Source organism: Macrobrachium rosenbergii, chromosome 8 (assembly GCF_040412425.1).
Source record: "Macrobrachium rosenbergii isolate ZJJX-2024 chromosome 8, ASM4041242v1, whole genome shotgun sequence".
NCBI lineage: Eukaryota > Metazoa > Arthropoda > Malacostraca > Decapoda > Palaemonidae > Macrobrachium > Macrobrachium rosenbergii.
In genome coordinates this window covers 38,014,569-38,030,486 of record NC_089748.1, presented here as the reverse complement: position 1 = coordinate 38,030,486, position 15,918 = coordinate 38,014,569, and the positions used below count along the sequence as shown (strand labels likewise).

At 38.0% G+C, this 15,918-nt stretch overlaps 1 protein-coding gene across 1 annotated transcript in view; it reads left to right on the top strand.

Moving 5' to 3' along the window:
* Positions 1-306: 306 nt before the first annotated feature.
* Positions 307-15,918, top strand: part of LOC136840714 (protein sax-3-like) — a 653,455-nt gene continuing 637,843 nt past the window's right edge. The window contains 1 exon segment of the mRNA XM_067107529.1: positions 307-556. Within this exon segment, the coding sequence (XP_066963630.1) occupies positions 445-556 (112 nt within the window). The 5' untranslated portion in view covers positions 307-444.

Sequence of the window (15,918 nt, the reverse complement as noted above, 5' to 3'; positions counted from 1 at the left end):
TGTACACGCAGAAAGAAAAATTTCATAGAACTGAGAAAAAACACTGATAATTATCTGGCCTTTATTGTGCACGCAGAAAGAAAAAATTAAAAACTCTGATAAAAAAAAACTGAGTTTTACCTGACCCTTTATTGTATACACAAAAAGAAAAATTTCACAGAACTTTGAGAAAAAACCTGATAATTATCTGGCATTTGTTGTACACACAGAAAGAGAAAAAAACAGAATAGTATCTGCCCCCTCTTATACATACAGAAAAAAAATTATAATTAAAAAAAAAAACCAAACTGATCTGAGGGTGTCAACAAACGCCCACCCGCCTTGCCAAAGCCTCTGCATCGACCACAGGCAAATCTTTTTCGGGGGAGAGGAAAAGAGCAGCAGCAACCAGAACCCAGCAGTCTCCTCCTTTTGTCGAGCCCAGATGACGATGCTGGACAGGTGATGGGCGCCGCACGACTCAAGGTGTGTCCCCGCAGAAGAGGACTCGGCTGGACTCGGCACCTGAGTCTGGCACTGCTAACCGTCCTCCTCCTGGTGGTCTCAGCTGTGCAAGGTAAGGTCTTTTACGTTCCACTCGTTTTCTGAGGTACTCTGTGTCTTTCGTCTCTATTTTATATATATATATTTATTTATTTATATATCTTTCTTCTGAAGGTAGGCTATGCCATTCAAAGTCTTCCGTTTCATGTAACTTGTAAGGTCGTTTCATTACAGATTGTCTTTGCATCTGAATGATTTTTTTCCCCTGTTTAAGTACAAATTTTTTTTTTTTTTTTTTGGTCATAAACAAAGTTTGTTTAAGGTCCTTTTGTACGTTTAGGCATTTGGAGATATTTCCCCTTTCCATGGTCTGTTAAAAGCTTGAATTCCTTAGTTTTTTTTGTGTATTTTTTTTTTTTTTTATGTTAATTCTGTGCAGTTTTTCAGTTCTCTCTCTCTCTCTCTCTCATCGAGGTTGTTTTCTTTCAGAGCCTGCTTCTCTCTCTCTCTCTCTCTCTCTCTCTCTCTCTCTCTCTCTCTCTCTCTCTCTCTCTCTCTCTCTCCCTCTCTCTGAATCTCTCTTTCTCTCCCTGAATCTCTCTCTCTCTCTCTCTCTCTCTCTCTCTCTCTCTCTCTCTCTCTCTCTCTCTCTCTCAACGATGCCCTCTTTAAAGGTGATTGCGGTTCAGAGAGGTGCTTGCTCCCCGCAAAATGTTTAGAGTGTGCGTGTGAGTAAATTCCAATAATATTCCGTCTCCCCGGAGGCGGATCTGACCATTTTTCCCTGTTAGGGATTTTCCTTTCCTTTTCTTCTTGAGGTTTTACCTGGCTAAGAACGGTTAAGAGTGCAGTCCTCCTTTCCTTTTTAGTTTCCTGTAAAAGAAAATGATTGTGCCGGGTTTGTCTGACCGTCCGCACTTTTTTCTGTCCGCACTTTTTCTGTCCGCCCTCAGATCTTGAAAACCTAGTGAGGCTATAAGGCTGCAAATTGGCATGTTGATCATCCACCCTCCAATCATCAAACATACCAAAGTGCAGCCCTCTAGCCTCAATAGTTTTTATTTGATTTAAGGTCAAAGTTAGCCATAATCGTGCGTCTGGCAGCGATATAGGGTAGGCCACCACCGGGCGGTGGTTAAAGTTTTGTGGGCCGCGGCTCATACAGCAGTATATCGAGACCACCTAAAGAAAAGATAGATCTATTTTCAGTGGCCTTGATTATTGATTATACGCTGTACATAAAACCTGACTGCGTCGAAGAAACGCAGGCGCACTTTTTACTTGTTTTCTTGAATTTATCGGAGGAAATTAATTATATGTCTTCAGTCAGTAAATTTGGAATGGCAGTCATTGTTTAATGAGAAACTGCTATTTATTTTTCATGAATTAGCACCATCTTTAAGCAGTAGAAATTTATTTTTTCTTAAGCTAGCACTATCGTTAATCAGTAGCTTTCAAACAACAATATTTTTCTTAATGGGAAAGCTGTATATATTTTTTGAAGATTAGCCATATTGTCTGTCAGTAGCTTTCAAACTACAATCTTTTCCTTAATGGGAAAGCTGTATATATTTTTTGAAAAATTTAGCTACAACCTCTGTCAATAAATTACAAATGACAATGAGTGTCGATGAGAAAGCTGCAATATATTTGAAAGTTACTCATTTGCTGAAAACCTCCTTATGTATGTTTGTAGATACATTTTTGTGTGTATATATATTTTTATATTTACCTTTTTTATTATCAAATTTTATCCCTCATGAGGTGGACTTTAGTACATCTTCTGTAAATGTCGTTGCTTCCATACAAGAATTTTTATTTATTTCCTCTGTTTTGTATTTAATAATATTATTGTAGGTAAGTTTTTAATTATTGCATTAGTCCTTCACTAGATGAAAATTTTTTATATATTTTTGTGATTTGTAATGCTGAAAGTTCAATAACTTCCTCTGTTTTGTCAATAATAATCCCAGTTGTAGGTATCTTTTTAAAATCAGTATTAAGCCAAAGGGTATCTGACAAATTTTTTTTTGTATTTTTGCAGATTTGTAATCTTCCATTTCAATAAGAACAGTTTGCTTGAAATCACAGTCAAAATATTCTAAGGTCCCAGTTGCAGTATCTGCAAAATCAGTAGTAAGGCAAAGGGGTATCTACCGTTTTTCTCAGTTTTGTATTTTTGCAGATATTGCAGTCTTCCATTTCAGGGCAGAACAGTTTGCTTGAAATGACAGTGAAAATGTTCTAAGGGGGTCCCATTTGCAGTATCTGCAAAATCAGTAATAAGGCAAATGGGTCTGCCGTTTTTCTCAGTTTTGTATTTTTGCAGCTATTGCAGTCTTCCATTTTAGGGCAGAACAGTTTGCTTGAAATGACAGTGAAAATGTTCTAGGGGGTCCCATTTGCAGTATCTGCAAAACCAGTAGTAAGGCAAGGGAAAACTGCTGTATCTACCATTTTTCTCAGTTTTGTATTTTTGCAGACACTGCAGTCTTCCATTTTAGAGCAGTGTACTTTACGTAGTATGTGCCAAGGCCCAGAGATTAGAACTTAGTATGCAACAATTACTTAATACTTGATATATAAGACTGAAAGTTCAATAACTTCCTTCACTGTAAATATCTGTCCTCTGTACTTAACGTAGTATGTGCCAAGTCCCAGAGTCCCAGAGATTAGAACTTGCAGCATACAACAGTTAATAATAATACTTAAAATCACAGCATTCTCGAGGTGGGAGGCGGCTGCTTCTCATCCCTTTGAGAAAGGGCAGCAGCGAGCCGAGATGAATGATTATAATCGAGGGGAAGTAAATTTCCCCCTTCGACAGGTGCCTGAATGTGTGTTATACAGCTCGCCCTTATCGATCCATTTTTTCCCTTTGCGCATTCGACAGCGATGACGAGGCTTTGTCATACGGCCAATATGGTAACTATTCAGCGTCGAGCATGTATGTAAATGAAACGGCGCCCGGAATTAATCTAAATTACACCTCCGCTGTAAATTTTAATTGCGTTTCCTCTTTGTCCGCCCATTCCTTTTCCCGTTGTTTCCTAGATGGCGCTTTTAGTAGTTTTTTTGTTTTTTTGTTTTTTTTGTGCGCTCGGCTCTGAGGAGGGGGCGCCGAGATCGGAAAGAAAGAACGGAGGATTCTAATCGTCACAGCCGAGTGATGCTGCTTTGTGAATATTTATATATGGGCGCCGGCTTTATTTGTTTTGCATCTGTTCTGCATTGCATTTAGTTGTTTCTGAGTATGACCCCTTTCGCCTGCTCTTTTGTGTCGGCTGCGAAATTGAATGAAAACATTCCTGGTGTGTTTTAACTTTCATTGCATTTTCTGTGAAAGGACAGAGCAGAATAGTTGAGTACTCTCCTGAGTAACGGAGAATGCTTGGGAGTAACAGTGGATGCTTGGTTGATTCATTTTCTGTAGAAGGACAGAGCAGAATAGTTGAGCACTCTCCTGAGTAACGGAGAATGCTTCGGGAGTAACAGAGGATGCGTGATTGAAGTGTAAAAGGGAAGGAAAGAGGAAATCAGAAATCAGGAACATAAAAAAGAGGGGCAGCCCCTACCGGTCTTTGCATACCCTCGTTTTGGGTAGTGATTGCATTCTTCTTAGTTCACAGATCTAATCTCAAGTACCCACATAATCACCTCAAAGATTTGACCACATTTGATTGATCAGCGAGAACTGAGATGTGTCACTATTCATAATCCCTTTTTTGCTGAAGTCATTTAGAGGTTTTTTGTTATCCTTTTAAATCATTAAAATCACTGTGGCAATCACAACCGAAAAACCAAAATATTCTGACATTCACAATTTGTCAAGACTTATTAAAGAAATAAAGGAATATATGTCAGTGTTTATCAGTGCCCAAAATCAAAAGTTTTTGACATTGAGAATTGTAAGGACTTATTAAAGAAGTAAAGGAATATACCAATACTTATCAGTGCCCTTGAAATTTGTCGTCAACTCTTTGGCTCTCAGAGAAACGTAGACGAAGAATCAGTATTCAAATTACAGACACGCATTCATTTGAAAGAGACACTTATTTGCATTCAATAGTCCCGAGTATTCCTCTTCACCACCATTCTGTCAAGCCACATCTTGGCACTATTCCATATTCTAAGGTCCAACACCAAGAGCGTATTTGAATGATGTTTACCTTGCTTACCAGTGTCTCACTGTCAACATGTTGGCCCTCCTCTCTCTCTCTCTCTCTCTCTCTCTCTCTCTCTCTCTCTCTCTCTCTCTCTCTCTCTCTTTACCTCCCCTGCAGTGCCACTTGAAACGACCTCGGTGTCAATATCACTGGGGCGACTTGCAAGTGATATGTGTAGCGCGCCGTCGCTGTCTTCAATCTGCCGTAGTCGCTGTGCCATTTCGACCATCATCGTTTTATGACCGGAAGAATGAAAGGGAAAAAAGAAAATAAAGAAAAAAAAGAAAGAGAGTTCATATGGGCCATTCATCGCCGTTGCGCTCGGCACCGAAGCGGGGGGAAGAAGATCTTGTGATGAAGTGCTTCCCCCTAGGGGCTTTAGGCCATCTGCGTTGCCTCTCTCTCTCTCTCTCTCTCTCTCTCTCTCTCTCTCGCCTCATTCATTCATCGCCGATCTTAGTTCTTCCCCTTTAGTGCGGAAGGTAAAGAGAATTGTAAATTCAAAGTATTTTTATCTCATTCATTGTCCTCTCTCTCTCTCTCTCTCTCTCTCTCTCTCTCTCTCTCTCTCTCTCTCTCTCTCTCTCTCTCTCTCAGACGTGGAAGGTAAAGAGAAAGTGTAAATTCAAAGTATTTTTTGTCTCATTCAGAGTCCTCTCTCTCTCTCTCTCTCTCTCTCTCTCTCTCTCTCTCTCTCTCTCTCTCTCTCTAAAGACTCATTCTAATATTTCTCATAAAGACTCATTCTAGTGTTCTCTCTCTCTCTCTCTCTCTCTCTCTCTCTCTCTCTCTCTCTCTTCTAGTAAAATTCTCTCTCTCTCTCTCTCTCTCAAAAGACTCATTCTAGTGTTGTAAAACTCTCTCTCTCTCTCTCTCTCTCTCTCTCTCTCTCTCTCTCTCTCTCTCTCTCTCTCTCTCTCTCATAAAGACTCATTCTGGTGATGTAAAACTCTCTCTCTCTCTCTCTCTCATAAAGACTCATTCTGGTGTTGTAAAACTCTCTCTCTCTCTCTCTCTCTCTCTCTCTCTCTCTCTCTCTCTCTCTCTCTCTCTCTCTCTCTCATTCTAGTGTTGTAAAACTCTCTCTCTCTCTCTCTCTCTCTCTCTCTCTCTCTCTCTCTCTCTCTCTCTCTCTCTCTCTCATTCTAGTGTTGTTAAACTCTCTCTCAGACATAGAAGGTAAAGAGAAAGTGCAAATTCAAAGAAATTTTTTTTGTCGCATTCAGAGTCCTCTCTCTCTCTCTCTCTCTCTCTCTCTCTCTCTCTCTCTCTCTCTCTCTCTCTCTCTCTAGCGCGCGCGCGCGTGCTTATTGAAGACAAGTACTTCGAACGCCACCAAATATCTGATATCACATTATCCGTTTTCATCGTCAGTGTCAATATGGCGAACAATATAGGAATGGAGGAGAATTTATACTTCAATTTGAAAAACAGACTATGGAGTAATCCCAGCCCTCTCTCTCTCTCTCTCTCTCTCTCTCTCTCTCTCTCTCTCTCTCTCAGAGCCGTGGAAGGAAAAGAACAATGGAAATTCAGGAATTTTTGTCTCATTCAGAGCAACCCCCAGCCTCTCTCTCTCTCTCTCTCTCTCTCTCTCTCTCTCTCTCTCTCTCTCTCTCTCTCTCTCTCTCTCACTCTCATTTCTCATAAAGATTCATTCTAGTGTTGTAAAACAGACTAATATTTCTCATAAAGATTCATTCCCAAAACTCTCTCTCTCTCTCTCTCTCTCTCTCTCTCTCTCTCTCTCTCTCTCTCTCTCTCTCTCTCTCTCTCTCTCTCAGAGCCGTGGAAGGAAAAGAGAAAATGGAAATTCACAGGAATTTTTGTCTCATTCAGATTTTAAAGATTCATTCTAGTCTGTAAAACATTATTTCAGATTCATTCGAGCAAAACTCTCAGCTCTCTCTCTCTCTCTCTCTCTCTCTCTCTCTCTCTCTCTCTCTCTCTCTCACACACACAGAGCCTGGAAGGAAAAGAGAAAATGGAAATTCTTTTTGTCTCTTCAGAGCAACTCTCTCTCCCCCTCTCTCTCTCTCTCTCTCTCTCTCTCTTTCGGACGTGCACGCTAATTACTTCGAAATGGAATTACTCTCGATACAATGAGCTCTTTCAGTCGGAGACCTATCAAGCATTCAGTCGGCTTAAAAATCTCGTCGGAACCATTCAGACAGATAACCTCGTTATTCGCCGATAGTTCATCATCGGGACTTGTGTATATGATTTCGAGTTTTCTCTCTCTCTCTCTCTCTCTCTCTCTCTCTCTCTCTCTCTCTTTCTACGAGGTGAGCTTTAATTCCCTTCCTTCCTTATTCCTACTTTTCTTCCTTCCTTCCTTGTGTATATGATTTCGAGTTCTCTCTCTCTCTCTCTCTCTCTCTCTCTCTCTCTCTCTCTCTCTCTCTCTTTCTACGAGGTGAGCTTTAATTCCCTTCCTTCCTTCTTTCCTTCCTACTTTCCATCCGTGGTTGGTAAGTGGGGTGGAGTGGGTGGGCGGTGGGGTGTGGGTGGGAGGTGCGAGTTATAAACGTTTGTGTCCTTAGGTCTCTCGAACGCTTGGTTTGTTTGTTCTGAGGTGCATCGTATGTGTGTTTGTAGGTGAGGGTATGCTTTTGTGCCCTTGGGCCTTGTGAATTTTGAGTACTTTTTTTTATTTTTTTAATTTATTCATTAATCAGTCTCTTTATTTATTTTTATATCCAGTGCAAATGTAATACAGGTTTGTGTCCTGAGGGTTAAGTGTTTTAGAAGGTGAATTTTCCCAAAGAGGCAGTGCGTTATTGTAAAATAATTGCTTTAATTTTGTTTTCATGACAGAGAGAGAGAGAGAGAGAGAGAGAGAGAGAGAGAGAGAGAGAGAGAGAGAGAGAGAGTCTCAGTAACGTATCTAGTTCCGGTGAATAATACACGGAATGTTCTCTAGAGAGAGAGAGGGGAGAGAGAGACAGAGAGCGAGTCTCAATAAGGTATCTAGTTTCGGTGAATAATACACGGAAGATTCTCTCTCTCTCTCTCTCTCTCTCTCTCTCTCTCTCTCTCTCTCTCTCTCTCTCTCTCTCTCTCTCTCTCAAGGTGATTTTCCCGTTCAGATAACGACTGTTAGTTTCAGTCGTTGCTAACGTTCGGTATCATATGCATAATCTTATTTTTTTACTTAGTAAGTAATCGAAACACACCTTTAATACTCAAATTTTCAGAACTGTTGCTCAGTAAATAAGCTGGACAACTGTGGACGACGTGCGTATTGTAATTTTAGATGCTGGGAATCAATGGCCAAACTCTGGGACCTATGTTTTGTTACAATGCACAAAATCATCACACAATGATTTTACTTTTAGAAATCAGATATATTAGGAAAACTTGACATCATGTATCTGTTCTAATTGTAGATACAAGAAACATAATGCAAGTTCAATTTCACGTATGTTTACAATTCTTAATGCGCGAGAAAAGAGAAAGGGTTTATAACTGCCAAATAAACCTAACGGGTATATTTCCCGTTAGTGCCGTCAGTGCACCTCATGCGGTGCACTGTAGGCATTACTTAAGGGTCCTTCCAGAGTCCCTTCGGCCCCTAGCTGCAACCCCTTTCATTCCTTTTATTGTAACTCCGTTTATATTTTCTTTCATCTTACTTTCCACCCTCTCCTAACAGTCGTTTCAAAGTGCGACTGCTTTGAGGTTTTCCTCCTGTTACGCCTTTCAAGCCTTTTTACTGCCAGTTTCCGGTTCAGCGCTGAGTGACCTCTTGGGTCCCAGTGCTTGGCCATTTAGCCAGAATTCTACATTCCATTCCATTCCAAAAGACAGGTATAATGTAGATATTCCAGTTCACTGAAGCACAAACTGAAGTTTGGTATCACATTTTATTATTATTATTATTATTATTATTATTATTATTATTATTATTATTATTATTATTATTATTAAAATGCAAGGAGAATTGTATTATTATGCAGTTGAACTTGAAGTTTCATAATTGCATTTCAACAACAGGAATAAAGGAATAATGTCATAACAGATACGTGGAACCAAATTTAGAAAGTGATCACTTAAGATTAATTCAAACCTGGATTATGTAAGGCACCAGTCATTAAATATGAGATACCTGGAATGTTCTATTTGCAATTCATATATTTAGAAGAGATTTCGGTTTCGTGTTAAAATGATTCCCCGTAGGGTGCACTGTAGGCATTACTTAAGGTTCTTTGCGGCGTGCCTTCGGCACCTAGCTGCAACCCCTCTCGTTTAATTTACTGTGCCTCCTTTCATAATTCTCTTTCTTCCATCTTACTTTCCTCAGCCCTCTCCTAGCAATTGATTCATAGTGCAACTGCTTTGAGGTTTTCCTCCTGTTACACCTTTCAAACCTTTTACTGTCAGTTTCCGTTTCAGCACTGAATGACTTCATAGGTCCCAGTGCTTGGCCCCTGGCCTAAATTCTATATTCAGTTCAATTCAATGTCAAAATGATTTACAGTTTTGCCAACTCCAGATGTTACTAAACAAATTTAACCATATTCATAGGAAGTTACTGTAATGAAATTTGGTTTTCTCACTGATTAGTTCTAAATGAGTTTCTTGAATTTTAGAAATGGCTTTCCAAAGTTGCGTCAGCTGATGCAATCCGCTTTTAGTTTTCTGTAAAATAAAACTGTTGAGATGGCTTTGTCTGTCCGTCCGCACTTTTTCTGTCCGCCCTCAGATCTTAAAAACTACTGAGGCTAGAGGGCTGCAAATTGGTATGTTGATCATCCACCCTCCAATCATCAAACATACCAAATTGCAGCCCTCTAGCCTCATTAGTTTTGATTTTACTTGAGGTTAAAGTTAGCCATGATCGTGCTTCTGGCAACGCATCAACACAGGCCACCACGGCCGGCTGAGAGTTTCATGGGCCGCTGTTCATACAGCATTATACCGAGACCACCGAAAGATAGATCTATTGTCGGTGGCCTTGATTATGCGCTGTAGAGAAAACTCGATTGCACCGAAGAAACTTCACGGTGCACTGTAGGCATTACTCAAGGGTCTTTGCAGCGTCCCTTCGGCACCCAGCTGCAGCCCTTAAATTCCTTTTGCTGTACCTCCGTTCCATAGTCCCTTTCTTCCATCTTATCTCCCTCAACCCTCTCCTAACAATTGTTTCAATGCGCCGCTGCGAGGTATTCCACCTGTTACACCTTTCAGACCTTTCTATTCTCACTTTCTTTTTCAGCGCTGAATGACCTCATAGGTCCCAGTGCCTGCCCTTTGGCGTAGATGTTATATTCCATTCCATTCGTGTTAGTTTGGGACAGCATAAGAAGAAATAAAAACGCAAATGCTTATCCCTGATGAAGATAACTTGAAAAACGGCACTCTAAATGCATTTACAGCAGGATGACATAGAGGAAAGAATAAAGAATATTTTTAGAGCGTTTTCGACCATTTTAAAAGATGAAGTTGAGCTCTGGTCATGGTAGAGCTTTAATCGACAACGAAGTCTTTTTTTAAGTGAATAGTCAGCTCGTCAGGCAAGTGGCTTGATCAGTCCCCTCATATAAATAATTTTTTAAATTTGGAACTCAGTTGTTCCTTCTGTATTTGGTCAGTCGTCGAAAGGAGCCTGTTTTATCATTACTTTAGAAGGGAAATCCTTGAACGCCGATAAACTCGACCAAATTTATCTTAGTGCGTCTTGAAGATAAAAAGCTTCGTTGTGTTTATCGACAACTGGGCTGTTGTGTTTCAGGTTAAAGGTTCAATTAAAGGGCAGCTCTGTCCTAAAATAGAAAAATGCAGTATCTGCACAATTTTCGAAATTGAGATATGCCACCTATTGGCCTCGTGAAACCCTAATACACAAGTTACTGCAGTTTCAGAATATTCTTCAGTGCTTTTCACGCAGTTTTAGGGGGTCAGAATGATTCTATTCAGTGAGACTTTCTCGTGAAACAGTGAGTATTTAGGGGTCCCATTTGCAAAATCAGTAGTGAGGCAAGGGAGTATCTACCATTTTTCTCAGTTTTGTATTTTTGCAGATACTGCAGTCTTCCATTTTAGGGCAGAGTTGCCCCCAAATTCTAGGTGGGCTAATAAGGTTAAGTTCACCTCACCAGGCAGTTTGGAAAGTTAGGGCACGAAGACATATCTTTCCAGTATCGACTGGTCAGAATCGAATGGTTTCCCTCGCTAGTAATCGGATGGACGGTAGTTACGATAAATATACCTCTGCTTAACTTTTGGTTTAGTCCCCGAGTACTTTGGTGTTTACATTTCAAGCCTACCTACTCCCAGTTTCCTTTCCAGAGCTGAATGACTTCATAGGTCCCAGTGCTTGGCCTTTGGCCTAAACTCTATATTCCATTCCATCCAGAAGGCTTTACCCTTCTGCTATTTAACGAATCTTATGATTCCTTTATCACTACAGCTGCTGCTTACCAGAGTCGCCCAGCTACAAGGTACCTGTTTGACTCCTTAGGTCAACAAAGTCACTGAGGGAGTTTTAAATGAATTATATATGGGTTTTCATGATACGAAGCTTTTCCCCTTGGCCGAGTTGTGCACCTGGAAACTCCGAGACATCTCATTCCTTTAGTGTCAAAAGTTTCACATGATTCTGTCCTAAATACCCTAATACTATTTTATCCTTGCGTTTTGATATGTTTTTATCTTATTCGTTAATGTATTAATTGATTTTTTCTTTTTTAGTAATTGGAATCTCTTCATTATGTGTCTCCCATTACCTACTCTTGCTTCTTCCTAATGAACACTGTAATATTCTTTGTATAATGATAATAATAATAATAATAATAATAATAATAATAATAATAATAATAATAATAATAATAATAATAATAATAATAATAACGTGTAGAACTCTCAATGTTTAGAACAGGAGTAATTTTGTATAAGGTCCATAATAATACATTCTACCATTGATATATTATTATGGACCTTATACAGAATAATAATAATAATAATAATAATAATAATAATAATAATAATAATAATAATAATAATAATAATAATAAACACTCCCTCCACACTCCTTCCTTGTACATCTCCAAGTTTGCCAACACATCTGTCCTCTATCTTATTTTCTGGGTCAAAATTACACAATATATACATACATAAATTCCTTTCTTCAACCTCACCTCCATCAAATTGCTTTTCCATTTAATCTGCAATTTCCTCTTAACAAACTCCGTCTCCTAACGTTTTTTCCATTGGAAACATTGCTTCCAAGAATGAAGCGCCATTTTATTTATATATATTTTTTTAAAAGTTTTTCTCCGTTGTCATTTATTCTGTGAGATTCCTCTTGACCCCCAGTGAGAACTGATTCCGTCACTTTATTTATTTATTTATCTATTTACTTATCTTTCTCCAAACTCAGTCAGGCAACTCAGGCTCAGAAAGATTCAGGCTCTCTATAAAAGACTTATATATATATATATATATATATATATATATATATATATATATATATATATATATATATATATATATATATATATATATGGTATTATATGCGGCAAGAGGTCATTGGTTCTAAAACTAGGCAATGCCAGATGATTGTGACATTCCATTAAATCCCACTGCACCTTTGTGGATTTTATCCTTCAACTAATGTATGTACCTGATAGTTAGTGGAATGCGGTGGGTTACTACTGGGGTGAAATGCATGATGCTATACCCTCATCTCCAAATGTCTGATAAAAATAGGAAAGGTAGAATCTTTTGGAGCCACCTTCGAAGATGGAGAAGGTAAATAATATATATATATAATATATATATATATATATATATATATATATATATATATATATATATATATATATATATATATATACATTATATATGTTTATATATATATATATATATATATATATATATATATATATATATGTGTGTGTGTGTGTGTTGTGTTTGTGTATGTACATATAATGTATACGTGTGCGTCTGTGAAGTTGCCATTGATTTGTACATTCAGTAATTGTTTAACTAGTCCATAAAATACTGGGAATCGTCAGCTGTTGGAACAGTGTTACATACGGCCGTCGACTCTCGTCCAAGCAAAAAATTTTTGCCACCGTGTTTTGAATGATTTATCTATAAGCATTTGACTCTATTCACTCACGAACGAAGGAGTGATTCTTATCCTACAAGCTAGTTTATAAACAGTCAGGTAGATTTGAATATATATAAGACACATGGTGATAAATTCAGTGTCTCTGTATTAATTTATTTTTGATAAATAGAATAGATAGTGTTTTATTTGCTAGTGATTTTAAAATTGACAAAAATCATCAAAATATACAGTAAATATTGCTGGAAATATGCAGTTGGATTTTATGAAGGAATTACAGTGTCACGGAAAGTACCCGATCTATGTATTTGTACAGAGAGAGAGAGAGAGAGAGAGAGAGAGAGAGAGAGAGAGAGAGAGAGAGAGAGTGGGGTAGGGTGGTGACGGCGGTAGTGTATATAATGAAGGCTCCGGGAAAGCTTTAAAGGTGGTGTTGTGAGGCAACACTCCCAACTTTTCCCCTCTGTGGAGTTGCGGGAGGAGGAGGAGGAGGAGGAGGAGGAGGAGGAGGAGGAGGAGGTGTGGAAGGGAGTGGTGAGAAAGGAGGTGGGAGGAGGGGTGAGGGGAGGGGAGGGGAGGGGGAGATTTGCCGAAAGGGGGAATTGGAAGTGTTTGTTTCTGTTTGACTACCAGTTCTCTCCCCGTTTGTTATGTCGCCTTGTTTTGGCTGTCACTTTTGCTTGCACTGCGTCCGGTTTAATGTTTGCTTCTCTCTCTCTCTCTCTCTCTCTCTCTCTCTCTCTCTCTCTCTCTCTCTCTCTCTGTTACTCGACTCCCATTGCGCTGTTTATGAAGGCTTCTCTAAAGTGTTATTTGTTACCCTGGGCAAGCAAGTAGGATGGCTCGTACGTTGCACGCTTGTTTTATTGCTTGTGCATGCAAGGTGAAAGGTGATACTGTTTTGAAATGTTTTTTTTTTTTTAGTAAATAGGGCATACGGTATTTGTTTACTTATGCGCGCATTCAAAAGTGCCAGGTGGAACTCGAGTTAGTTCGTATGTAACGTCGAATCACTTACTTCTGAAAGGTGTCCCATATTTCTGTATATTTGTCAGGTCGTATTTGATATAATATCATTCAGTTATTTATAGTGTAACGCCTAATCACTTACTTATGGAAGGTGTCTCATATTTCTGTAGATTATTTGATATAATACCGAGTTAGTAAACGTCGAATCACCTACTTATGGAAGATGTCCCATATTTCTGTATATTTGTCAGGTCGTATTTGATATAATATCATTCAGTTATTTATAGTATAACGCCTAATCACTTATTTATGGAAGATGTTCCATATATCTGTATATTTATCCGTTCGTATTTAATATAATATCATTCAGTTAATTACAGTATTACTCCGAATCACTTACTTGTGGAAGATGTCCCATATCTCTGAATATTTATCCGTTCAAATTTGATATATCATTTATCTGCCTTCATGATAACCATCCCATTTATTTAATTGTGTAAAATTGTGTGTTGGTGTACACGCTTGTAATTTGTGTGAAGTGGGAATAGCTGTCGTTTTGTTTATCATACTTCTCCATCTCGTCTTCAAGTTTGAAATATATTATCGTTATCACCGATATATTGATGACAAGGACAGAGCCGTTTAAAGTTGGGATTGCAACTTACGGGAATTGTTAATTTAAGAGGATGGACAGTTTCTTCAATTTTACTTTTTTTTTTTTTTTTTGTCTTATTTTGAAGGGCAGATGTCACCTATTTAAATTGTTTATTGATTGAGTGAGTAACTTTTGTCGTGAGAAAGTGTCGAGGTGTAAAGTTCCCGGGGCGAATGTTGTTCGATATGTGCATTTTTGGTCTATAGTTCAGGTAAATGATTTCATTATATTTTTTTGTTTGTTCTGCATATAGGCTATATATATATATATATATATATAATTGATATATATATATATATATATATATATATATATATATATATATATATATATAATATATATATATATATATGCATATATATATTTATTTATTGATACATATACACTCACATATATACATAAATATATATACAGTATATATATGTATAAATATATATATATATATATATATATATATATATATATATATATATATATATATATATATATATATATATATATATATATATATATATATATATATATATATATATATATAACTGTCTCGTTAGTTTCTTCCTGATCTACATCTCTACTGTAGATGTGTCACAACCCTGCCAGGATTGATACCGACCAATAATTATATCCTTCCTCTATTTTCGCTTCAGTTACCCCAATATGCGATTATGAATGCGTACTACAAAACCTGACGTGAGAATTTCGCACAAAAATATTTCAGAGGCATTAATTATTCCCCGGCGTTACTTACGGAAGCGTCAAAACAGAGCTAGGTGGCGAAATGGTTTCAGCTTTTTATTTTGTGCGCGCGCGCGCGTTTGTATGTGCGTGTTAATGCGTTTGTTTCAGATTTTACGTCTGACACAGAGAGCTGCATTGCCTAGGTGTAATAGTGATGCTGATTACTTGATTGTGCCGGTAATCCAATTTGGAGATTTTTCACTTTTTTTTGGTGTTTAACTTATGACCGGTACAAAGTAGATTAGGAATAAAACCTTGGGAAATTTAGGAACGTAATTCATTACGATCGTGTTATTTGTTACTGACACTTGACTTTCTGGGAGAGGGAAAAATGTAGAATAAAATCACACGCATACACACACACATATATGTGTGTAGAATAAAATCACACACACATACACACACGTATACGTATATATATGTATGTATATATATACACATAAATACACATATATATTATATATATACATATACACATATATAAACATACAATACACATGCATATACATATATATAAACATTTATGCATATACATATACATATACATATACATATACATATACATATATCATAGTAATTTTGGGGTTAGGATTCTTGCCTTACCAGCAAGGCAGCAAGGTTCGATTCTGGCAGAGTAAAACCCCTTCGTGCCAGTGTTGACCTGACCAGCCTAATAGGAAAGAGAGAGAGAGAGAGAGAGAGAGAGAGAGAGAGAGAGAGAGAGAGAGAGAGAGAGAGAGAGCAGGGTTAGAAAGTGTTTTTGGCTGTGGATATCCTTGTGAAATTGAGAGAGAGAGAGAGAGAGAGAGAGAGAGAGAGAGAGAGAGAGAGAG